Source organism: Crotalus tigris, unplaced genomic scaffold, assembly GCF_016545835.1.
Source record: "Crotalus tigris isolate CLP2741 ecotype Arizona unplaced genomic scaffold, ASM1654583v1 scf7180000020151.727365, whole genome shotgun sequence".
NCBI classification, from domain to species: Eukaryota; Metazoa; Chordata; class Lepidosauria; order Squamata; family Viperidae; genus Crotalus; species Crotalus tigris.
Genome location: NW_024097879.1, coordinates 481,141 through 505,681, shown reverse-complemented (window position 1 = coordinate 505,681; position 24,541 = coordinate 481,141). Strand labels below are relative to the sequence as shown.

The 24,541-nt window shown below is 40.3% G+C and overlaps 1 protein-coding gene across 5 annotated transcripts in view; it reads right to left on the bottom strand.

Moving 5' to 3' along the window:
• Positions 1–3,017: 3,017 nt before the first annotated feature.
• ARHGEF12 (Rho guanine nucleotide exchange factor 12) overlaps positions 3,018–24,541 on the bottom strand; it is an 82,469-nt gene continuing 60,945 nt past the window's right edge. For 4 of the 5 annotated variants that reach the window (XM_039365692.1, XM_039365694.1, XM_039365695.1 and 1 more), the window contains 21 exons: positions 23,497–23,599; positions 23,134–23,343; positions 22,754–22,886; positions 22,099–22,134; positions 21,489–21,643; positions 20,930–21,076; positions 19,021–19,106; positions 18,051–18,176; positions 17,380–17,494; positions 16,783–16,883; positions 16,502–16,579; positions 15,819–15,894; positions 15,365–15,532; positions 13,678–13,765; positions 12,354–12,443; positions 12,108–12,187; positions 11,499–11,714; positions 10,575–11,045; positions 9,690–9,997; positions 8,494–8,566; positions 3,018–7,728 (listed from right to left, as the gene is read on the bottom strand). In XM_039365692.1, coding sequence (XP_039221626.1) covers positions 7,718–7,728; positions 8,494–8,566; positions 9,690–9,997; positions 10,575–11,045; positions 11,499–11,714; positions 12,108–12,187; positions 12,354–12,443; positions 13,678–13,765; positions 15,365–15,532; positions 15,819–15,894; positions 16,502–16,579; positions 16,783–16,883; positions 17,380–17,494; positions 18,051–18,176; positions 19,021–19,106; positions 20,930–21,076; positions 21,489–21,643; positions 22,099–22,134; positions 22,754–22,886; positions 23,134–23,343; positions 23,497–23,599 — 2,871 coding nt within the window. In that variant the 3' untranslated portion in view covers positions 3,018–7,717. The remainder of the gene's footprint in view (positions 7,729–8,493; positions 8,567–9,689; positions 9,998–10,574; positions 11,046–11,498; positions 11,715–12,107; positions 12,188–12,353; positions 12,444–13,677; positions 13,766–15,364; positions 15,533–15,818; positions 15,895–16,501; positions 16,580–16,782; positions 16,884–17,379; positions 17,495–18,050; positions 18,177–19,020; positions 19,107–20,929; positions 21,077–21,488; positions 21,644–22,098; positions 22,135–22,753; positions 22,887–23,133; positions 23,344–23,496; positions 23,600–24,541) is intronic. The other variant, XM_039365693.1, reaches the window with a different exon arrangement.

The following is a 24,541-nucleotide window of genomic DNA, read 5'->3' as shown; positions in this document are numbered from 1 at the left end:
AAAACATGAAAAAGAGCTCCCTTCCTTTAGATGCCCTATGTACTCCAGCCCTGGAGTAGTGACCAGATGCGTTTATTTATTTAGATTGAATTTAATCATCCAGAAATAAGGATTTCATGTTTCAAGAAGCCCAGCAGCAGCAGCTGAGGACACAATGGCATCATCCTGCAATTGGCAGTAGGAACCTCAATCTCTAAAGCTTTCTAAGTTGGTGACTACCATCGCCTCTTCCAATTCCATTGTTTTAGGAAGACACTGTAGAAGAAATGCTTTCTGTTTGTGTATTTCCCATTGTTCAGCCTTACTAGAAGATGCCACACATTTACATGAATTTAGTTACCAGATTTATACGGCCACCCAATTCGAAATGACTCATTCAGTTCTAATGATGTGGAGCAGAAATGAATACAAGTTCATTAATTTTGGAAGATGGGTCCAAATTAACAAGACCTGGAAGCTGAGAGAAAGTCACTATTTGCTAGAATTGGATAAGTCTGGTTTAATGAAGAGAAGGACGAGGGGGGACATGATAGCAGTGTTCCAATATCTCAGGGGCTTTCATGAAGAGGGAGTCAAGCTATTTTCCAAAGCACCTGAAGGCAGGACAAGGAGCAACGGATGGAAACTAACCAAAGAGAGAAGCAACCTAGAACTAAGGAGAAACTTCCTGACAGTTAGAACCATTAACCAGTGGAACAACCTGCCTCCAGAAGCGGTGAATGCTCCAACACTGGAAGTTTTTAAGAAGAGACTGGATAGCCATTTGTCCGAAATGGTATAGGGTTACCTGCCTGAGCAGGGGGTTGGACTTGATGACCTCCAAGGTCTCTTCCAACTTTATTATTATTATTATTATTATTATTATTATTATTACCTTCTGTTCAAGATTTTTTGTTTTGTAGTTGCCGCTTTCCTCCAATATAAATACAACTCCATGAAAGGGAGAGGGAACTAGGAAAATGGCTTTTTTTTTCTGCCATGAGAAATAAATAAATTGTTTGTCCCCATTCATCTTCTTGCTAAGCTTTGAGAGAAATAGCTTTAGGAAAATATAGAAGATGACAATGGAGTCTGTCTTACATCAGTTATTATTTTTGCTAGACTAACGGCGTGAGAAAAAAATGTCCAAGATAATAGAATGGCTTATCATCAGAAACGCAAAATAGAGCTCAAATGAACAATTACGTAGAAATAAATGGCATCTTTTATACAGAGATTATGAGGAAGGGGGAGAGGGATAGAGGAAGATTACAAATATTTCAATAGTCCCAAACAATTGAGTATTGGAAGCCAGGATTCAGTTCAATAGAAACTCACATTCAGACTAATGGAAAGATAAACTAGATGTGGTGTCCTTAAACCTTTTGTTTTGCTCAAATAAACAAACAGAAAGTAACAATGTGCAATACTGAGACTGGGAAAATAGCAAACTTCTCAAGACTCCATTTCTGTCAAGGCATGTTTTCATTGTGGCAGTTTCATTATGGCTTGGATCAGTTAAACTCCCAGAATTCCCCAGGCTTCAGAATTCTGGGAGTTTAAGTCCATACTTCTTAAAGTTGCCAAGACTGGGAATTCTTGGCTTAGATGACCTTGAAGCAATAGAGGAAAAACTACTGGCCTAAACTTAGCTTATTTGGTAAACAGTTGCAAAGTCATCCTTGAATTATCCGAACCATAAAGTATAGCTCAGATGATGCTCCTTGAGATTATGGACGGCTTGAAAATTCCAGTTCCTGCCTGAGGCCCAAAGACATGCTCAATGGAAGGCTGTGCATCAAATTGGCACATGGATGAAGTTGGAGAAGGTTCCAATTCCTACTGAGTTGCAGCGTCTTTTCCTTTTGCAATTACACATTATTATTATTTTGCTGATATTTACAGTTTTTCCATGCTGTGAAAGCTATGTGTAATTTTTTAAAGTAGAAAAGTGAAGCTATATTTTAATAAGTTGACAAAGACCTTTGTGGCAATGTTATGTACAAAATGACACCTAGGTCTTGCAAATCTTAGGATTGTCATTCCTTACGTTTTAGGGCAACGTGCTGTGCTTGCAAGCAAACTACTAGACTGTCTTTGCATAGATGGTGTCCCTTGTTTGTCATACATACCTAATTCTGTCCTTTCTCCATAGTTGTGCTACTCTTTCTTTTCAAAGAGCTTGGGGGTGGGAGGGGGAGAAGGGAAAAGAGTTTGTTCTGAGAATCTTTTCTCTCTCTTCTGAACATCCTGTTTAGACAAATAAATATAGCATATTAGCCAGCTATTGATATGTGTAAATAAAATTATTTGCACAGCTAATACACAAGTGAATAAAATATACATGTTTATTAGTCCAATTAATCTTATTGCTTGGTTTTCTGTTTCACATATAGTAGCAATAAGAGCCAGGAAAATTAAAAATGCTGCAAAATTCCAGCATCATTTTTAGTGCTCAGAATACCTCTGGATTTCAAAATGACCCCAGAAGGGTCTTCAGGGGAAAAAAAGGATGTTGTGGTTCAGTTCCTAAATGGAATGGGTCCACTCCACTCACTCCCCATAAATATGGAAGCAAGAACATAGTATTCTGACAAGTTCTTTGCCTAAAAAGAAGCTGAGAATCTAAGCGAAATTGTTATCTCCCAGACTCTTTGGAAACGCTGGTTCACAAAACTGAAAAATTGATACCAAGTGCACCAGAAGAGAATGTCATTGTCAGCCTGGTTTGGAAACATTCCTTTTTCCAAGCCTGGTTTGGAAACTATCCAAACTGCTGTCTGTTGAGGGTCAGCAGTTCTTGAAAAGTAGGCCTCCTCAGCTTACAATCCAACAAGGAACTTTCAAGATCAAAATGCAGAGACGTGACCTTGAGACTTGGGAAATGTGCAGGTACCATCCAGCTATAGCTATTCCATGTATTACATTAAGCCCTGACCTTGGGAGAAAAAAAGGCCATCTTTTATAATTGTATTGCTGACTCAGAAAGGTAAATTAAATTCTAAACCGTGTGAAGAACACCACAGTCAAATGTTGGCTCTTTTAACCTTATTTACTGATATCTGAAAGCTTTAATTATAAGTTTCCCAAAATCCAAAAACACCCACAAAACTCAATACTTTTTTTAATGATCAATATTTTGTTCCAAAAACATACAACCTTATCAGCTAATAAGAGCTATTTTACAAACATACATACATCTGGATAATTAGAACAATAAATTCTTTTTCTTTCCTTAGACATTCAAACATGATCAGTTAAAAATACAAGGATATTTCATCTGTCTCATTGTTGTCGTCCTTTTGTTTGTGTTTGCATTTTCCTTTCCAAAGAATATTTTCAGATTGAAGTTTTGTGTTTTTCCTTAAAAGCAGAATCTGTTAAAAGGAGTAAATGCATGGCAAGCAAATAAAATACAGTTCTAGCAGTTAGAGCATTACAACAAACAATTCCATTTTTTTTTTTTAAAAAAAAAGAAGAGCAGAGTAACATTCCAGCTGCGGAATCCTTTTGGACAGCATCTGCCTATAAGTTGGTGCTGGAGGAGGGGCGAGGGGAATAAAGAGAAATAAGGGACTTCTTTGGAATGGGGGGAGGAGAGAGAGGGAGATGCAATTCATTCATCAAACGTACAACCGGCATTAAGATTCTAGATGATGAAACAGCACAAATAAAGTAGTGTTTCCACCAAACCCCAAAATGTTAACCTGACATATGGCAGAGTAAAAGATAATACTGTATGGGTCTTTCACCTATGCAACTTTGCTTGCACTTTAGTTCTGAAAGTCTCTCTCCTTTTTCTCAGAAGCTATCAACAGTCAAGAATATCCAACATCCCAAAGCAACAGGGCAGTGTTTCCCAAACTTGACAATTTTAAGGCATGAGGACTTCAACTCCCAGAATTCCACAGCCAGCGTTGCTGGCTGTGGAATTCTGGGAGTTGAAGTCCTCATGCCTTAAAATTGTCAAGTTTGGGAAACACTGCAATAGGGGAACCGTTATGAATTTCACCCCCTCCATCAAGCAATCCTATTTCTTGCCTTTTCTACTCTCAACGGTAGATTGGGGGCAAATTGGCAGGCAGTGAGGCAGAACTGTTACGCAAAAGGTAACCCCCAAAACCGAGAGAAGAAAATTTGACTTCCATTTGTCTCCCGCTCAATGTCTCATTGTGGATTAGTGACAAAATCACGTCTACGCAGACAGCAAGGCAAGGATGTATTGGTAGTGCTTTGAGGGGTTAGAATGACCTGGGTCATGGCAAGCAGACCTCAGGACAGGAACTGGGGACCGTTATTTTCAGCCTCTTTCAGCTATCAGTAGGGCCACGGGAGAAAAATTTAAAAAATGGAACGCGTGCCTTGCAGTCTGCCAGGCCTTGAGACGCGCCTGTCCAGTGCTGGTTTAGTCAACTGGGAAGTAACAAGAGGAGAATTCAGAGCTAATGAGCGGCATCTGGCAGATTAAAGCACCATCGCTGCAAAATACAGAAGGATTGGAAAGCAGAATCGCTTTTATGAATTGTATTTATAGCTTCTTATAGTTCTGGACAACCCTAAGCCCAAACAATCCACTCTCCCAACTTCAACCAACTTTCTTCACCTTGGGCAATGTTTCCGAACCTTGGCAATGCTGGCTGGGGAATTCTGGGAGTTGAAATCCACATATCTTAAACTTGCAAAAGTTCAGAAACACTCGTCTTGGGTATACAATCAAAGGACATGCAAACCAAGAGGCAAGGATGCTGTCTCTAGACTCGGAGTTTGTCTTTTGAGCCCAAATTCCAATATGCTGCTCCAATAAATCCAGGTTAAAAACAAAGACATCCTAAATATGACAGTAGCACAACATAATATTAAAAAAAGAATTTCATTGCTTATATCATTTTCAGCTAGCCAAGGGTGGGGGGGGGAAGGAAGGAAGGAAGGAAGGAAGGAAGGAAGGAAGGAAGGAAGGAAGGAAGGAAGGAAGGAAGGAAGGAAGGAGAGACAATGAGGGAGAAAAAGATGAGCCCAAGGAAGACATGATCACAGCCAGTGGGGAAGGACAGGGAAAGTCTCTTTGGCTGGAATTCCTCATGGCTGCTCTAGAACATTAAGGATCCAAAAGTTCAATCCCAATGGGAATCCCACAAAGTGCATTTTTAGGGTTGACCCCTTTCGCAAAAATGGATCCGTGCCCGGGGCCTGTTGTACAGTAGACGTGCGAGGGGACTCGAGACATCTCCTGCAAAATATTCAATTATGATGCTGGAAGCAATTGGTGATTCCCCGTTTCTTACTACTTTCTTTCCTATCATAAAATAATAATGCCCTTAACAGGAGATTGTGTAATTGGTGGCCTAGACAAGCCTGGGGAAAAAAACACACACACATACATACGACACAAAGAAACCACCAGGAAGACAACAACATAGTACTCTGCTTTACTCTCCAGGAAGAAGGGGGGAGGCAATTGATATATCCTCTGTAGAAGTCAAAGAAGCTTTTGGATGGCCCTTCAGCTGTTTGGCCTGGCCTTTGGGCATCCTGACCCCATCTCTCTTTTTCAGGATTCTGAAGCACCGTATGGCAGAGGTATGACAGAGGACTGGACACAGGCCTTGCCACAATATCTGTAAAGAGCGGCATCCAAGTGTCACCAAACTTTTACCAATTTCTGGCTCCTTCACCTACTTATATTAGGGAAAGGTCTACATGTGAATCTGACTTTCTATGGCTCCATAGATGTGGAACTGAAGCATGGGGAAGGTGAAAATGCCATGGTTCGAGGACCCAGGAAAAAAATTATTAATTGGACTTCTTTGCTGCCCATCTCACCTAGAAGTGACTAAAACACGTACACACTTGAAAATAAGGAAATACTTTTAAAAACAGGGTCATTTGTAATATGGGCCTGATCTTTCCATTTGGAAAATTGCTTGGAATTTTAGGAGGGTAAAATTTAAAACTGAGAATCAGCAGGCTGGCCCTGGTAACAAGAAACTGAAAAGACTTCCTTTTGAATATTTGCTGGCTTCCAACTTTCTCAAGAAGGGTCGGCGACCCAGACAAGTGGGAAGTTTTTTTCCCCCAATAGGCACCAGTAAATTGGTTGGAAATATTTAGGGTGGGGGGGGAATTAAAAAAATAGTTCCTTCTCTTGCAGCTCTTCCCTGTAAGTCAGTGTTTCTCAACCTTGACCGTTTTAAGGCACGTGGACTTCAACTACCAGAATTCTGGGAGTTGAACTCTGTGGAATTCTGGGAGTTGAAGTCCACATGCCTTAAAATTGTCAAAAGTTGAGAAACACTGCAGTGTAAGTAGAAAATGATTTTAGATTCCTGGCTACAGCAAAAAATGTTTCTCTGCATTATTGGAGCATATTCTATAACATTCATGCTGAAAATAAGAAAAAGATATTCCATACTTTACCGCGCATTCAGCATGATTTTAAAACATTAAAGGGATTTCTAGAATTTGGCACATTTAGATCTGGCCCAAGGATTGGACAGCCGGTACAGAGAGAAACCTTTTTCAAGTGAGATGTATCCTGAATGGAAAAACTATTTACCCAACATAGACAACCCACTCAGTATCTTATTTTCTACATCAGTGCCATGAAGCTTGAAAAAGTCCAGTTCTTCAACATCAGGTTCTTAACACTGCACTGAAATTATACCAGATGTGTCTGTTCCTCTGATTCTTCTACTGCGGATGTTACTAAGTTACTAGTATGATTTCAGAGCATTTTTGCATAAAAAGAAAAAATAGCACTATTCCAAGCTTGCTTGGTCTATCCCACACCGGTCAGTAAGGTACACTTCTGGATAATGAACAATTCTGGCCCCTACCTTCAAAACATAGTGGCTAACTTCTGCAGCAGTTACTCCTCACAATTTATTAGAAACATGGTGACCTCAGGAATTTGTGACAAATGTATTGCTTTCCCTTAACTGGCAAAATACCCACTCCCACCCCTAGCTACAAATACCAAGCTGTTGCTTTCAAAGGGAAGTCACAATAAAATCAGTACCTGGGCAGGGAAAACAACTTCCAAATCCTTCTCTTTTTATTCAATATAGGAAAAATAAAGGCATTCCCCAAAGAGAAATTTAGTTGCCAGTTTCAAATCCTTCCCTGGCTATATAAGTGCACACAAAATCGCACAAGAAGAAAGGCCGTCTGCATGCTGCTAGATTTTGCTCCACAAAGAACCTCTTCCAAAGAACAGGCTGGTTGTTGGCAGAATCCAGGGGAAAATCAAGACACACACACAACTCAGTTTAGAATAAGGGTTCAGGAGAAGAAGAAAGATGCTGGGAACCTAGCAAACTGGCACTATCATTTTTTTTAAAAAAGCAAAATAAAATACAAATTAAAGTGTGCTTTCAGTACACGGAATGAAGTCAAATAAATACATTGATTTTTTTTTTAATGTATAGATACATTTTTATATCCTACACCCAGAACTTTATACATTTGGTTTCTTCTTTCTGTTCCTCTTTTTCCTCTGTTTGGAATTTCTGGTAGCAAGAGGAGGTGAACTAAATCACCCCCCCTCTCCCTGAAAGGCTAGTGCAGACACCTCAAAGGAAAACTGCCCACTTCTCCACTATGTGGAGCCCCCTCCCCCTTAAAGGGTCCATTGAAAGAGGCCTAAGGCCAAGAGAGTCCAGGCAGAGGCCGGCTGAGGCTAGCAGAGGCTGACTCAAGGTAGAAGGTGCCATCTGATCTCCAGCGATTGGCAAGAAGGTGATTAACTTTTATCTGAGGACAAAAATAGAAACAGAAAAAAGTGCTGAAAAGAAACCACCAAGGATGTCTATGGAGAGTCTCAATTATCCAGGTCATGGTTGTCCCAAAGGTGCTTTTCCAAAAGGAAACTTGTTTTGTTTTTTCCCTTTGAAACGTTTTGCTTCTCATTCAAGAAGCTTCTTCAGTTCTGAGAATTGAATGCAGATACTGTTTTTACTGATTTCCCAACTCGTGTCAAAATTCTGAACCTGGAAAGATTTGGGGACAATTTTTTTCCCAACTGGCTATTTAGATGCAATTGTTCCTTTCATTAAGGGATGTGCAATATTTTCCAGGCCGAGGGATTACACTTGGCCTTTGAATGGCATGCCAATTTAATCTCCACGAATTAAATTTAATTTTCTTTGATTGACATTTAAATAAATGTCGCCACCACATTTATTCCCTGATGCAATGTATTTAATAATGCACAATATAAAAATGGGGCAACAAAAAATTTTGGGAGTCTTTGTTTAGACAGGGACACTAGTAAATATTAGCAAAATGGAAAATGCTGAGCAGACAGGACACCAGGCCAGAAATGTGCAATCAGCACAATTAGGCATTGATCCATCATGTTTTGTATCCAGTTTTTTTTAAAAAAAACTTAGTGTCATGAAAACTGAAGAATTCAACAAGGTCCACACAGTAACTTCCCTTGGAGCTAAATCCTGCAAAATTATTAACACGTTACTTTCCTATCAGTTCAGTTATATCAGAGAAACAGGACAGGCATACCCAAATGCTCCTCCGTGGTGATGGAGCCAGCCAGCCTATGTTGAAGAAGAGCAGCATAGTTTTCCTCCACTTCCTGAAAAACACAATCCATCAAATACACTTGAAGAGCTTCTGATGAGCTATGATGGTGAACTACTCTAAAGAAACACACTGTGGCCAAAAGTGGTGCTTGGATAGGGGATGCAGGCTGCCAAAAAACTCTAGCAGTGTTTCTCAACCTTGACAACCTCTCTCTCTCTCTCTCTCTCTCTCTCTCTCTCTCTCTCTCTCCTTCAATCCTTTTAAAAAAGTTTACCTACAAGTTTAAAGTTTTGTATAAAAAAAGGGGGGGGGGGAATATGCAGCAAAAGGATGGTTATTGTTGCCATTAGAAAGTTTTAAACAGATTAAAAAGTTCTGAGGGACTTGATTTAAGACTCTGAAGCTAATTGAAAGGATCCCTTGTCAGGGGAAAACCTTTGTTTATCCTGTGAAACTAATAAAAACAACTCTGAATATTGGACACTAGAGAGCACCAAATGGCTACCTTAAAATAAAGGTTTGATCTTTGACAGCAGAACACAAATGCTTAAAGCCAAAGTTAAGCAAGAATCTGTTTATAAGGTAGCAAAACCCACTTCCATTTAGGACACTATGCTCTCATCAAATCTTTGTACTGATCTTAGTACTGTTGGCTCGACTAGATTCCTCTAAATAAAATGTTGACTCTTCTGTTTTTGAGCCTCTAAGGCTTAAATAGGTTTTTGTTTAATTTTGGCTCAAGAAGTTTCAACACCTTGGCTTCGATAAATCAACATTGAGTTCAGCCTTTACATTTCTAACAGTCATTTCTAACATTTTCCAGACATGAAAGCTTGTCTTTCTCAGGGTTATTTCCAAGGTTTTCATTTTTCATTTATGTCTCTAAAAATTAGGACAAATCTTTAATCTTGAGCAACCCTGTCAGCAAAGGGACAGACATAATTATATATATTCTAGAGAACATCTGATTCTCCTGATTTTAGAATTTATAGTGCAGAACTGAGCATTAGTTTGAAAAGATACTGTGAAAAATCAGTCAAGAAGATAAACGCACATGCACCTCTCTGAATGACTTACACCCCACGAGCCTCTTAATCTCCAATCCCTTAAAACCCACTCATTTTTTCTTTTAAATATATAGGCCAAAGATAATACATTTACATGGGACACGCTACCTTCAAATGTTGAAGGCTGGCCTCTATGTTCTGCATGTAACGCATCATCAGGGTACGCGACTCGACAGAGAAGGAAGCCCTTAACACATCTGAACTGGATTCCTTTGCAGCTTGCCAGTGGGAGGCCAGTAATTCCTCTGCAAATGGTGAGCTAGCTGTAACTGGCTGGGCATCCCCTGACCCAGGTTGCTGGCGGGCAGAGTCCATTGTGCTCTTGTCTGCAATGCATTGTAGAACTAGCGAAGTTACCTCTTCATCGGTGGAGCTCTCCTGTACTGTGCCATATCCATCAAGGATCAAATAATTTCCTGGAAAGAGAACAACTTTAATGCTCCCATTTATGAACAGCTCAAGCAAATCAATGGCTTGGGTGAGCATATAACCCAATCTATATGTATCTGTGCACCTCATGCAAACGTCCTTTCTCAATACACTTTTGCTACTGTTGTACCATCGCCAACTAGTTCCCCCCATATTTTGCCCTTGCTCTGGAAGAAAAGAGAGGCACCAATTTGTTAAAAGCGTGTGCCATGTAGGGGAACTGGCAATCTGAATGGGATTTTGAGTGGGCAGAAGGGAAGTCTAACTGGATTTAACCAGTCTTTTATTGCTCCAAAAGATCAGGGAGAAAAGGTCCAACCTTGATGAGACAGCTAAAGGCTGGAATCTGACCCCACACCTCCAAATTCTATTTATTTCTCTTCCAATGCATTTCAAACATATCCAAAGAAACTCTAATTACTACGAACGTTTAATGAGACAATTTAGCATTTAGCAGATACTCTAGGCCTTGTCATGGCTCAGAAGCACTCCAGCCTTCCCAATAACATCCAGGAGCTTTATAACTTGTTCATTTCAAATTTGTACACTGATGGATTGACTTACCTGAGATCCGTAGCTGCACCTCTTCTACCTCCTTCCTCCCATCTACCACTTCACCTTCTGATGGGTTCTCATCACTGTGAGCTTCCTGAGCATCAAAAAAGTGCTCCCCACCATCTTCAGCAGCACTTGTTCCTCCTTCCAGTTCCTTGGTTGGGGGCTCTGGGTTTGTTCTCAAGGAATCCGTCAACTGCCTACTATTCAACACAGGGTCCCCTGGGGATACCAATTCATTTGAAGGCCATTTATCACAACTAAGTTCGAAGACATTTGTTTTTGTCCCCATGGGTGTCCTTCTAGGCCCAGACAGGGTATTGTCATCGTTATCTGAGTACTGAAGTCCTCTCTTGACAATGTTCTCTTCAAGGGCCCCTGGCAGGCCTCTTCTGTGGTCAGAGAAATGCTGCCAGTCTTCAACAGACTCTTGTTCAGTCATACCAAGCTGCTGCATCAGTAATTTCTTCAATAAACCCACTGAAAGGAAATGTGACAGCATCAAAGTAAAATCCTGGTAAGTATTCTCTCTTGAAAGCATCACTCAAGAGGCAGGAGTCCAAAGCCCATGGGGAGGATCCACTGACTCATTGTCTTGCCCTAGAAACTGGAAGACAAGTCAGATTTCTCCAGTCTGGCACTAACTACTATCAGCCTTCAGTCAAATGGCCAGGAGTCAGAGAAGTTAGGAGTTACAGTCCAAGTCACCTTTCACTTAGTTTAGGGAAAGCTGAGCCAAAGTGGAAGACAGTATAAACACAACATTGGTGTTATTATTTGAATACATTCATAGGCTGATAGTCTGATTTTCTTTTACTTAATGTTTGAAAGGCAGATTGCATTCATTTGTTCAAGGGGCAATAAATCCATCTAAATCCATCAGAGAAAATTTCTACCTAGGCCTTTAAGATTCATGTACCTTCAATTACTTACAGTTTCTTAGGGCATCCAATGCACATCGATTTTCTGAAGCTTGGAATGAGAGCTCTGGACTTAATTGGCTGTAATGTTCCGGTGATTCTTTGATCAGCAAGTCTGCTGATAGTTTTTCTCCAAACTGCTTGTTGGCTTCCAGAAGTTCTTCCTCCTCCTCTGACTTCTCAGACATCATTACTGATGGAGACGGAGTCTTCAGCCCCAAATCTTTATCTAACAAACAAACCAAATGCCAAAATGAATGCAAGAGTTTAAAAGAAAGCATAAACAGGAACAAGTACGTGACATTCTTTTTGTCTCTTAGTTCAACTCTTAGCTCTCCTTCTGGAGGGACAGCTCAAATGGCAGAACTTATGATTAGACAGCTACATATTTACAGACTTCCAAATCTTTGGAGGCAGGGAATGTTATGTCAAACAGAATACAACAAATTATTAATGTACTGTTGCTTACTGAATATCTGGAAGAAAGAAGTGGAACACATCTGCAGAATTTTGTATCACAACCTAAGGTAAGGTAATTTTCCAGAAAGGCTCATTTCAATCAAGAAAGCCTTCAAGCTCTCCAGCATAATCAGCAATGCACTGAAATGCCCTTGGTTTTTACCTGGACTTTGCTTGCTGCTATCTGGGGTAGTTTGTTCTTCCTTCAATTTATGCTGGTCATCTTCTTCCTCATGGTCTTCCCTGGAAGCCAAAGAAGGAAAACAAATTAACCACATGCGGCTGTGGAATCCTCACTCACAACTTGTGTCTTTTGAAAAGGAAGAGCTGCTTAGTTACAGGCTATCTATAGAATTAAACACCAACCAAAATGTCTATTTGTTCACACATAGGTATTTTTTCAACTTACTCGCACGGTCCGGATTGTGGCAATGGAATTACATTTCTGCCTCTTCCAACTTTGACGGTTCCTGCCATCTGTACTATGAGGTCCTGCCATCTAAAATAATGCAAATATAAAGAATTTAGTCCAAAATACATCTTCTTCTCTGTCTCCTGGCCACAGGGCACTTTAGTCTCCTTTCTCACTGGACTAAAAGTCTACTCTATCTGTTATAATAACTGTATGGACAGGATGTTCATAAGCAATTCATATCCTTATCTCTTCCCATAAACTATATACAAATACAGATATTCCAATCCGAGCTGAGGTGGCGCAGCAGTTAGAGTGCAGTACTGCAGGCCACTTTAGCTGACTGTGTTGAGCGGGTCAGCGGTTCAAATCTCACCGGCTCAAGGTTGACTCAGCCTTCCATCCTTCCGAGGTAGGTAAAATGAGGACCCAGATTGTTGGGGGCAATTTAAATATATATATATACATTGCTTACTGATGTACACCGCTTAGAGAGTGCTTGCACTTAAAGCGGTATATAAGTCTCATAAATAAATAAATCCAAAGTAGAAAACTGGTGATTTGGACACAAGCTCTATTCCTGTCAGTGTTCCCTTTAAGGTATTGTGTCTTTTTCTACATATGTGTGATCTCTGTGCAATGAGAGTGCCTATGTCGCTTTGAAGTTTCTGCTTGAAACTGAATAGTGCCATAGCCCTATTTTTCATACTTGGGTGCTCTTCTTGAACTAATTGAAACTAAATTTTTGAGAAGAACAGGGCAAGTATATCCTTTCTGTCCTGCTTCTCACCCTACAGCAGAAACATAAGCTGTCCAACTTTTTGCCTAACTGATGACAGATGGCCCTATGTATCTTACTGAAGACTACTAATATTTCCTATGACATGTTTTGAGAAGCCCTGCTGTTGATATTTAATATGTTATTAATTTAGGTTGACTTTAAATGAGGAATACTACAATTTTGTTTCTTGGTTAAGTCTCCTCTAATCTACGTTCCATTTTTATCAGCAGGAGAGAAAGATGACTTTATATGCCATAATGGGAGGAAGAATCCTCAAAGAGTTCTATAAGAAACCCTACAACTTCTAGAGCAGTGTTTCTCAACCTTGACAATTTTAAGGCATGTGGACTTCAACTCCCAGAATTCCACAGCCAGCAATGCTGGCTGTGGAATTCTGGGAGTTGAAGTCCACATGCCTTAAAATTGTCAAGGTTGAGAAACACTGTTCTAGAGGGAAGCTCCTTCATAGATTTGGAACAAAAGATTTATTTCCCTCCTTAACAAGGGATAAATAGTCTGCATTTGCCCAAGTCAACTTACACTGTCTTTTCAGAAACTGTCTGTGCCACCAGTTCATATATCTGGGCTCCATTTTCCGACATGGAAATAACAAAGAATGCTTTATTATCTGGAGAAACAAAGAACAAGTTAAAGCTGACAGAACCTCTATCTTATTTTGATTTAGTAGAATTCAGCTTTGTATATCAGATATGGTTGAGAAGAAGACAGTAGCTGTTGCAGTGACTACATAAGTTTAAAATGGACTTCAGCTGCACAGGTTGAACTGACAGAACACAATTTCTCTTTTCCCCAATCAATTTTCCAACAGTTGGCGTGTTTTGTAAAGTGCTCTGCTAGTTTACTTCAGAAGTCAGTATGCTTCTTTGCTCAGGTGTGACTCTTAATGTTGTATTTCCTACACCTATCCTTTGTGGGAATAAATGTACAGGTGTCATGACTGATATGGGCAATTTTGCATTAAGGATCATCGAACAGGTGAATAGGAAGAGGGCATACAGTTCACTTCTGTTTGTATAAAGTTCTATGAAAAAGTTAGTCCTTCCATTTTTGTCATTAATATCAGAGCTTCTTATGGATGTTACTAATATAAATTAAGTGCTTCAAATATCTAAGACTGATTATGTTTTAATCCTCTAGAAAGCAAATAGCTGAAATTAGCCATTGTTTTATCTTAGCCTAAAGAAAGCAGCAATTCTCACACTTTACCTCTTACAGGTCAGAGGTTTAATTACAGCATCTATTATGCTATTTGCTGGAAAATCAATTATACAAATTCTGTATGGAACACAATTAGGCTCTTTTCCCAAACTGGGTCCTTACAAAGAAGCGCAATTAGGAATATATACTTAAATGAAGGTTAGAGACGAAAAACCAATTTTTAAGGGTAGTCAATTCTAGCAAGCACTTTTATTTAACTGGATTCAAACTGGGCTGCTTCTATTAAGTATAAATCTACTGGGTAGCAGACTGCCACAAGAATATTACCCTCTTATGGCTTTTCCCCAGAAAAATCTGAGGTGGCTATAAAGCAGCAGACTGATAACAAGGTGGTAACCAAACTACATGGATTTTACTGTAGCCCTGTGACCCTGTCTGTATGGGTTGAACTATTGTCTTGTTGCATTATCTACTTGTGTCTGAACTTCAGTTAACAGACAATTGGGGGGTCCTTTAGTTTCTTTATTCAAACTAGGTAACATCATCAGTGCGCTGATGATGTTACCAGGTTTGGGCAATGAAATGTCTACAAGAAAACAATCAAACTCAGAGAATATCAAGGACCCTCATTTCAACCCTGAGCTGCAAATATTCTCCTTTATCGGTAACAGACACTTGGCCTGATATGCTCCTTTGAATGATGGCTAGACATCCATGGTATGGAAATTACCTTCACCAACTGATATGAGGCGTTACTGGAGAATACACTTCTCTGGATCGACCAGACATAATGACATCCATATAGCCAGAAAAGTTCCTGTTTTGACTGAGCTGCTCAAAGAGCATTTTGTCAGAAAACTGAGGTTCAGCTAGATGCTTTCTGACAAATTTGAGAGGAGCATCAAGGTTCTTCTTAATGAGCAATGATTTTCAACTTGCTATTCTTCCCTGAATCCCATCCTTATACCCAAGGACAATGACTGGATTAGACAACACCATTTTTTTCAAAACAATGTTAGAGCCACTTAACATTCTCAGTCCTACTAACCTGTAGCCACTTGGCGAACCAAGACAGTGTTCAATTTAATAACGGGGCTAAATGTGTGCTTGCTATCGGCAGTATTGGCCAGGATCTTGCTGTGACACCTCAACACTAATCTGTCATCTTGTTTCTGCAACAATACCAGAATATCTTCCAAGAGCAATGTATAGAGATCTGCAGTGATAGGAGAAAAACAGAAATGGGCTGTTATTTCTATCTTGTAGGTACTGAAGGCTGCATCCCAAGCAGAAGCAATAATAAGGCATAAAATTTCTCAGCCAGGCATAAAAAGCATTTGGGCCCATCCGTATTTCTGAGAACTAGCTTGAAAACCGCTGCTGTGCCCTCGCACTGCCTTTATTATCTTCCAACCCGTTTCAAAATACTCATTGCTTAACTAGCTCTAAGGAAATTACATAACATCCTCAAGTCTCAATGAAAAGAACAGGTAACAACATACCAATAGTTTTGTCACGATTCACCTTCCAAGTCAGAGGCCCTTCATGAATCATTTTCTTCTTGGTTAGATCTAAATTCTACCAAAAAAGAACAAAAAAAATTACCTATTTTGATTGGCAGATCCTTGGCGTTTTGTTATTTTTATTGTATTTTACTTCCTGCTAGGTGTTTTGGTGTTGAAACTACTTTTCTGGTCACTGCTTGTAAAATTCAAAATATTTTTCAGAAGGACCATCACTACAGATTTGAGGAACCAATATCAGAGATCTTTTAATACCTATTCATCATTTTATTTGTTCACCAGAAAAAGGCAGAGAGTTATTTTGATTATCTCACTTCATAATTATCGTAGGTAGGTCATTTTGCACCAAAGAATTTTAATCTGAGAAGAAGGACAAAAAGGGACCTCATATTTCCCTTTCAAGCCTCCCTTTCTAGGCAATAATTCTCATTTTATATAGCCTGATCCAGCCTGCTGATAAATCCAGGTCCATCTGTGTTCTGAGCAGAACTGGCCCCAAATGCGGTGAGATATGTAAAATTTTCCATTCTTTTTGCTTTGTGGTATCTTAAAGTCCAAATACCGGATGCAATAATATTGGATAGAAGCAGAAGCACAAAGAACAGCAAAGTACATTTATGAATGCTTAACACATTTCAGGATCCCTCGTTTCTTTCACTCACCCTGAATTCATCCAGCAAAGGGCCCTCCACCTGCTTCAGGTAGGACAAATCAAGCCGCCGCTGGTAGTCCTCTAAATGCTGTTGAGAAAAGAGAAACTCAAGTCAGTTATTCTGGCCAAGGACAATTGGCTGAAGGCAGGCAATAATTGGTCGATCTGGGATCCCTTTTAAAACAAAGGATAGACAAAGGATAGCCTTCTCATTTATAAACCCAGAAACCTACCTCAGAGCCAGCAGTCCCTTCAGCTTTTATAAATCAAGTTATATCTCCCTCTTCTTACCTGCTTGTTCTCGGCTTCTTTGACAGCTTGGTTCACAAAATTGAGAATCTGCCGACAATGATCTGCTGCTTTCTTCACTTTTTCCTTCTCTAAAGGTTGCTCTAAAAATGAAACGGGTGAAATGTGAAACAATAAGAATGAAACACATAACTGCACACTCACTCATTCTCAAGACAAAATGCATTCCTTTGTCTGCTAAGACAAAATAGTTGAGACAAAATGTGAATGCCCCACATTTTCAAGCTTCTTTTAAGCAGCAAATTATAAAGATGAACTTTGTATCAAGGCTTTATGAAATTTATGCATTAATATTATAGATAAGAAGAATGCAAAAAGGGAAGAATGGCAATAGCAAAAAGGAATACCCAGAATATTTTATTTCATTATTAACGATCTAATTTTTTAAATTACTTCTCATCACTTCACTCCTTCACCTGGAGGAAGATAAGGGAATTTCAGAAAGATGAAGCGGTACTGAAATGGTGGCAAATTATTTTTCAACAGAATTTGTCAATTTAGGTTTCAATTTGAATCCAAATAGTTCTCTGTAACTGCCACATCCCAACCCAGCCACAAACAAAATGGGTTACATGGTACCTGAGTACTTTGCAATATTATCCAACAAGAGGGGATACTTGGTGAGCCGTTGCATCTCAGTGGGAATAATATCTTTTAGCTGTAATCGGCGACACAGTGGATTGCTCTCAGCTTCCTAAATGGAAAAGGGGCAAGTGCATTTGTAATTTTTATTAAGAACATAATTACCTGAATTGATACTGCCCTATAAACGTTTTAGTGGTTCACGTTTCAGGCTAGAAAATACAAGTTAAGGAACACCAAGATTAAGCAGAAATGCAAACAATCCTATTTTAGTAAGCAATTAGAGGAAAAGTCCAGCGTGAAACCTGGGAACAGTTTCCGCTAATCATTATTTCAGCCTTAATATGATCAGCAATCAATCTCAGTCACAGGCTTAAAGGAGAAGGTAGCTTAATTTTTTTGTGCCATGTAAAAAATACAAAATATTTTAGAATCCCAACCACCCAGCTGAGAAAATTAGCAAAGATCTTCCATAAATCAAGTGAGATACTTGGCATTTAATTCTTTTTTCTCCTTCCGTTTTTTAAAAACTAAGACGCAGCCTCAGAAAGCTTTTTTTTTTTTTTAAAGAGCTCAACTTTGGAAATGAATGGATGCTTTGTCCTCACCTCCAATCTCTGGGAGCCCTAAAGCAAGGATCCGCTAGATGCCAAACCCCCAATATTTACCTGGACGAAAGTCTGGAAGCGTGAGTCCTTCTTTTGCCGTGACTTGATCACCTCAAGAGCAAAGGGTTGGTTGCTACAAAAGGTAGCCGTGGCTTGCTTCAATTTCTCTTCGCCTGCTCCACTGAACTGGGATGAGAATCCACAGGTACAAAATGTAAAATAAAATGTAAACCATGAACGGTGATCTGCAGGTATAATGCTAGCATGAACAATTATTTTACACAGTAGATGGATGCTTGGGGACAAAACATGTTTCTATGTTACCAAGTTCATGGGAAGACCCACTTGCCTCTTTCTTTCTATCCTTGTACAGACTTTGGAAAATAGGGGTTCCTATTACTAATGAGCTTTCCATGTACAGCTCCCAAGATTAAATGATAATTATCATAAAACATATTGCTATTAAATACCAGCATGCCTCATTTTTATGAATCCCGATTAACCCCTTAATGCCCTGATGAATGCACTTTTGTATTTTTTGTATTTGCTGCACTTTTGTATTTTAAACATTTTTACTTGAATCCAGAACCTAAAAGTGAGAACTTATAGTCTGAAACTCTCCAAGTTGATTAATAGCTTTGTCTTCCTATCACTTCCAAGTTTTGCACTCACTTGACTTTGTGAACAACTTTTAGAGGATAAGAAGTCCTTTTTTCTTTAAGAGGTATGGTGACCTTTAAGCTAAATTACCTTATTCACATATTAATTATATAAGAAAGTCACTCAGCTAGATATTTCTTAGCAGAAGCGAATACATGCATGCTCCACGCTGCCTAACCTTCCTATCTTAATACTGTCCCTTTTATTTATTTCTCCCAGAATGGAAGAGTTTCAGATAATAGGTTTCTAGACAAGATAAATGCCAAGGCGGATTTGTAGCTCAACTGATATATTATTTCTCAAACATTTCAATTCTCAGGAAAAAACTTGTGTGGTTTTTCATATGCACACACACAAACATTTAATTTACCCAAGTTAACAAATCTTCTCCAATTTGATCAATTACAGATGTCTCGTTTCTTTTCCTCACTGCTTTCATCTGCTCATTCAGTCCAGCTAAGTAGCAAAGAAAAAGAAAGACGGAGAGATATTTTGAAAAACCAAAGTAATTGCCTGAAACCAGTGATACTTAACTACTGGTTGGTTCAAGACCAGCTTCTGAGTGTTTATAACAACCAGCCACATAAAATATGCTTTTTTCCCCCCTTCCTTGCATTTTTCTGCAAGTGCAGGATCCGCTTTGTTTTCAGATCCACCTCTTGGTCAACCTATTGGTCGTGACAGCAATTGACTGATCCGTTTAATAGCCAAAACTGACATTGTGGGCTGAGAGAGTGACTGGCCCAAAACCACCTAGCTGGTCTTCATACCTAAGGCAGGATAAAACTCAGTCTCCTGATTTCTAGTCTGGCATTTCAACCACTAGACCAGTGGTGGAGAACCCATGGCACGCATGCCAGAAGCGCCACTTGGGAGTCCTATCTATTGGCATGCGTGCCGTTGCCCCAGCAGAGTTCGCCAGAGTAGTGAGCACAGGGCGTTTGGAAGTGACAGGGCAGGAAGTGAGCGAATAAACGGCATTGGCCCCCCGGAGATGGCAAGGGACTGGCGCCGGCCACGCTCACCCAGTCTGCCATGACCACTGCAGCCACGCCCACCCAGTAGGCCACACACCCCACACACCCCGGGGGCACCACAATGCTGATGCAGCCCTGGCACTTTGCAATAAACAAGTGGGTTTTGGGGTGCAGTTTGGGCACTCGGTCTCTAAAAGGTTCGCCATCACTGCACTAGACCAAGCTAGCTCTCTGTAGTAATACAATACAATACAATACAAATACATATTGAATTGTTTCGCTGTTCAGTGTGGTAGCAGGGAAGCAGTCTTCTCCCAGGTTATTTTCTTGAAAAATATTTTTGAGGAACCAAAAATAATCAACCCCATAAAATCACCCTCCTCTTTGTCATCATTTTCCACCTCTATTTAATAAACACCCTTTTCGTTCAATAGATGGGATTGACTCACAGAGTGAATTAATTTAAAGTCTGAGACAGGATAAGAAGCTCTTAGTAAGCACATATTTAAGCATCGTTTTACTCTAGTACAGTGGTTCTCAACCTTTTTAATGCCACGACCCCCAACCGGTCGTAAGTCGAGGACTACTCAACCAGTCGTAAGTCGAGGACTACTCAACTGGTGCAGCACCGTTTGCAGACTGGGGCTTTTGCCGGGCTCAGCAGGGCAGAGACAGCCTGGACAATTCCTATTGGCTTTTGAAAGCCAATAGAATTAGACTCTATTCAAGAGAGTCTATTCTATTGGCTTTCAAAAGCCAATAGAATAAAAGGGAGTAGCACAGCTAAGGAAAAGGGGGAAAAAAATGGTGGACTGCGTTGTTTGGCGACCCCCGTGAAATGGTCGTTCGACCCCAAATGGGCTCCCGACCCACAGGTTGAGAACCACTGCTCTAGTAGCTTAACATCACCCTTTCTCACACATACAAACAGCTATACGGCACAATCTGAGGTCCTAAAACAGGGGTCCCCAACCCCCGGTCCGTGGATCACTACTGGGCCACACCATGCCAGCAACCGGTCCGCAGAAACTAGCAAAGCCCCATCCGCGGGATGAGGGCAGCACACAAAACCACGCCCCCTCTGGTCCGCGGAAAAACCTCTCTCTACGGAACCGGTCCCTGGTGCCCAAAAGGTTGGGGACCTCTGCCCTAAAACACCAGGCAGCCCTTCAAGCCTCAGTGCAGCCTTCAGAAGGAAAAAAAAAACAAACAAACCAGCAACCCAGGACTGTTTTCTCGGTCACTTTCACATAAGACTGAGTAAGTGCTTTATTAATCCAGCAGTCAGATAGTCTCACTCACTATGAAGCTGGAGGATATCCTCCAGGTTCGAAAATATTTTCCGCAGGTCAGGAGCTGTCAGAATCCCTTCACGGGACACACGCTGATAGAACAAGTGATCCAGGACTTTCAGCTTACGGACATGAGCACGTTCAGTGTAGAATAATTCTGGAACGAAGGACAACGAACAGAGTCACTGTGATAGTCTTCATAAGGGAGAGAAGGGATTATATGAAGAATGTGCAGAAAAAAACACCTTCAGAATAATATTAGGAGGTATTCCCCGAAGGTAACAATTGATAAACAACAAAACAAATAAACCCCTCTAGATACATAAGAATCTAGATTGCATATGCCAACTGTCCTGAACTGCCCCAAATATACCACAATTGGCCGTGCCTTCAGAGCTATGGCAATCTAACCTCCCTCTCATCTTCCCAGGAATCTTCCTCTGGACAGTGTGACTGAAAGCCAACGCTGCAGTTTTGAAGGTGGACATAGCACCTTGGTTACAGAAAACAATGAAACAACCAAGGCTGGAATTCCTCGGATTCTCTCCCACGTCTCCTCCATAACTCACCATTAATCACTTCCTGGCGTTTAATTTCAGATGGTTTCAGGCCGAGCAACACTTCACGGCTCACCAGCTGCTGCCAGTTGGGCTGGTCTGTCTCCATGTCAAAATCAAAAAGTTCATCTTCACTCTGGACGTCCCCAGCACTCACACTGTCCATCCTAGGAAGAGGGAAAGGAAAGGCCTCTTTAACTTGAGCAAGGCACGCTGCCGGAAGAGTAAGAAAAACAAACTAAAAATGATAACACAGCCTGGGTTTTTGGTGACTAAAATTTGCCTTAGGGTTAGAAATGAGATCTAACCAAGCTTTGTATTGTATCCTCAGTTACTTCCTTTTCTATATTTTAGGTGGAGAGAGACCCAAGGCTGCAGCTCAGCAAAAAGGGGAAAGGTACATTTCCCAAGGACAATATAACAATTAATGAAATTATAATGAGGATCTATTTGCCCTACACCGTATCTAGGTTTCACAGAAAAACTTTATATGGATGTATTTGGATTTCTAGTTGTCTCTATCCAAGGTCAATGAAGATGCTTTTTCTTTCTTCTGCTGTAGTCAGATAATGTAAGAAACTATTGCCAAATCTATTTTACACACATGTAGACTTGTACTCACTTGCGGAAAGGTTTTGGAGTCCCTGATTCTCCTAACCTAGAAAGAAAACCAAACTTTTATGAAAACATTACTGGATAAAGTGATTTTTTTAAAATTGATCACTTTAGAAAGAGAGTTCAATAGTAGCTCAAGATGAACTTCATACCACTGAGGAGCACAATTATAAAAAACTAAAAACAGTGGTCGACAATCAAAACATCTAGGCCAGTGGTTCTCAACCTGTGGGTCGGGACCCCATTTGGGGTCGAACGACCATTTCACGGGGGTTGCCAAACAATGCAGTCCGCCATTTTTTCCCCCTTTTCTTTGGCCACGCCCCAGGTACCCAGTGATGTATAAGTGGTTGGGGTCACCACAACATGGGGAGCTGTATTATGGGGTCGCAGCATTAGAAAGGTTGAGAACCACTGATCTAGGCTATCATCTCTCTTGTTCTAAAACAGTGTTTCTCAACCTTGACCATTTTAAGGCATGTGGACTTCAACTCCCAGAATTCCACAGCCAGCACTGCTGGCTGTGGAATTCTGGGAGTTGAAGTCCACATGCCTTAAAATGGTCAAGGTTGAGAAACACTGTTCTAAAAAGACATGCCGTACTTAATTCTCATATCGCTAAATTACAAAAGTTATTGCTTAAGTTAGAGGCTAAGACTTGCCTATCAACTTCTCCTTCTTCTTCTTGCAAATGGTCCAGGGGAGGAGATGGAAAATCAAATATGATGCTAGGCGTACAAGGGGTACCGTCCACAGAATCACCAGAATTAACTGTTTCTCCACCTTGTTTTGGCCCTAAATATAAGCACAGAACAAATCAATAAGGCAGAGGGCAGGCAGAGCTGTATTTAATATCAAAACTACCCATTTCTCCACCTACTTTGCCTAGGGTCACCTCATCTCTCGAATGAGATAAGTGGCCTTTCAAGAGTCAGAAATCTATACAATGACAGTGACCTGCATGACAACGGAACATTTTTCTCTTGCAACTGGAAAATGAACAAAGGCTGTGATGCAGTTTTTGACAATGATGTCAATTCACCTGTTTCGCCATCTTTACTCCCTTCCTGAGATGGAAATATTCCGGAAGCTGCTGGAGATACAAAGTTAGCAGGCTGGAAGGCTGCATCCATGCCATCACTGATCCCGCTTTGGCGCATCTTGACCAAATCTGGTGGTTCCGGACTGACGGAAGACGATGAGGATAAGTGCTTTGGATGGCGCTGTTTTTGTATCTCCATGGCTCTGCCTACTGGGTGAATAAGGAGTAATCAGCAATGCAGAAAATTTACTCTCTTCTGAAACCTGAAAAATACATCCACCGTAATCTAGCAACATTTAGTTTCAGGGCACTATGATCAAACTCACTAGAAAAATAAAACACCTATATCTTCAGTTGACATACTTGCATAGCTGTCATGGCGGCTCGGCCTCCTTGGAGGTCCCAGGATATTTGAGAAGACCCTCCTCTTCTTTTCATCCCCTTCCTTATCTTTCTTCATACTTTGCTACAGTGGAAAAGGAACCAAAGAAATAATTGTCAAAAGTGTGTTCTCAGGCAACCATTTAAAACATGAGTGTTCAAACTTTTGCCTTGCCCGGGCCACACTGAGTAAAGAGGAATTGTCTTGGGCCGTATAGAAAAAAATATATACTGCTCAAAAAAATAAAGGGGACACAAATGTATAGGATTCTATACGTTTGTGTTCCCTTTATTTTTTTGAGCAGTATATAATTAATGCATACAATTATCGCTAAAACTCACATAATTATGTTAAAGGTTTACGATCTTGTGGGGCTGCATTATTAGCTGCCCAAGGCTGCATGTGGCCTGTGGGCCATGGGCTGAACCTGCCTGATTTAAAAGGAAAGTTTTAGTTACTCTGCAATTCAGAACTAACACGTGATCTTGCTCCACTCTCTTGCTCCCTCAAGATGGAAACAAATTGTTGTGTGAATGCCAACAAGAGACCAACACAAATAGATGCATGGTCTCCTGGAACATTTAGTGCCCAAACAGGAAACTGCAATGGTCTAATGAAAGGGACCAATCCACTGAAATTCCCTTAGCAGGCCCTATTAAAATGGAGCCGCTTTACAATGTTGTACTGATGCCCTTAATTAAGTTTCAAAACTGATACTTTTCACTCTTTTGCAACAGCTTCCAAGGAATTCAGTTTCTGATACAAGACCTAATATACTTTCAGTCCATGCAATAAAGATGTACATAAGGCTTAATTCTGATTCTCCTCCAGTGTAGCTAATTAAAGTGACTGTACATAGGATATACTCTAGTTTGTCCCCAACATCAGATTCAGAGACTCTATTTTCTACTAGATACAATTTTTCTTCTATTGAAGGAAAAAGCTTTTGCAATAGGCTCAAAGTGGCAGAGACACATGGTACTATTTAACATCACAGTTGTGCTTTGTCAACATCATGTTATTAAA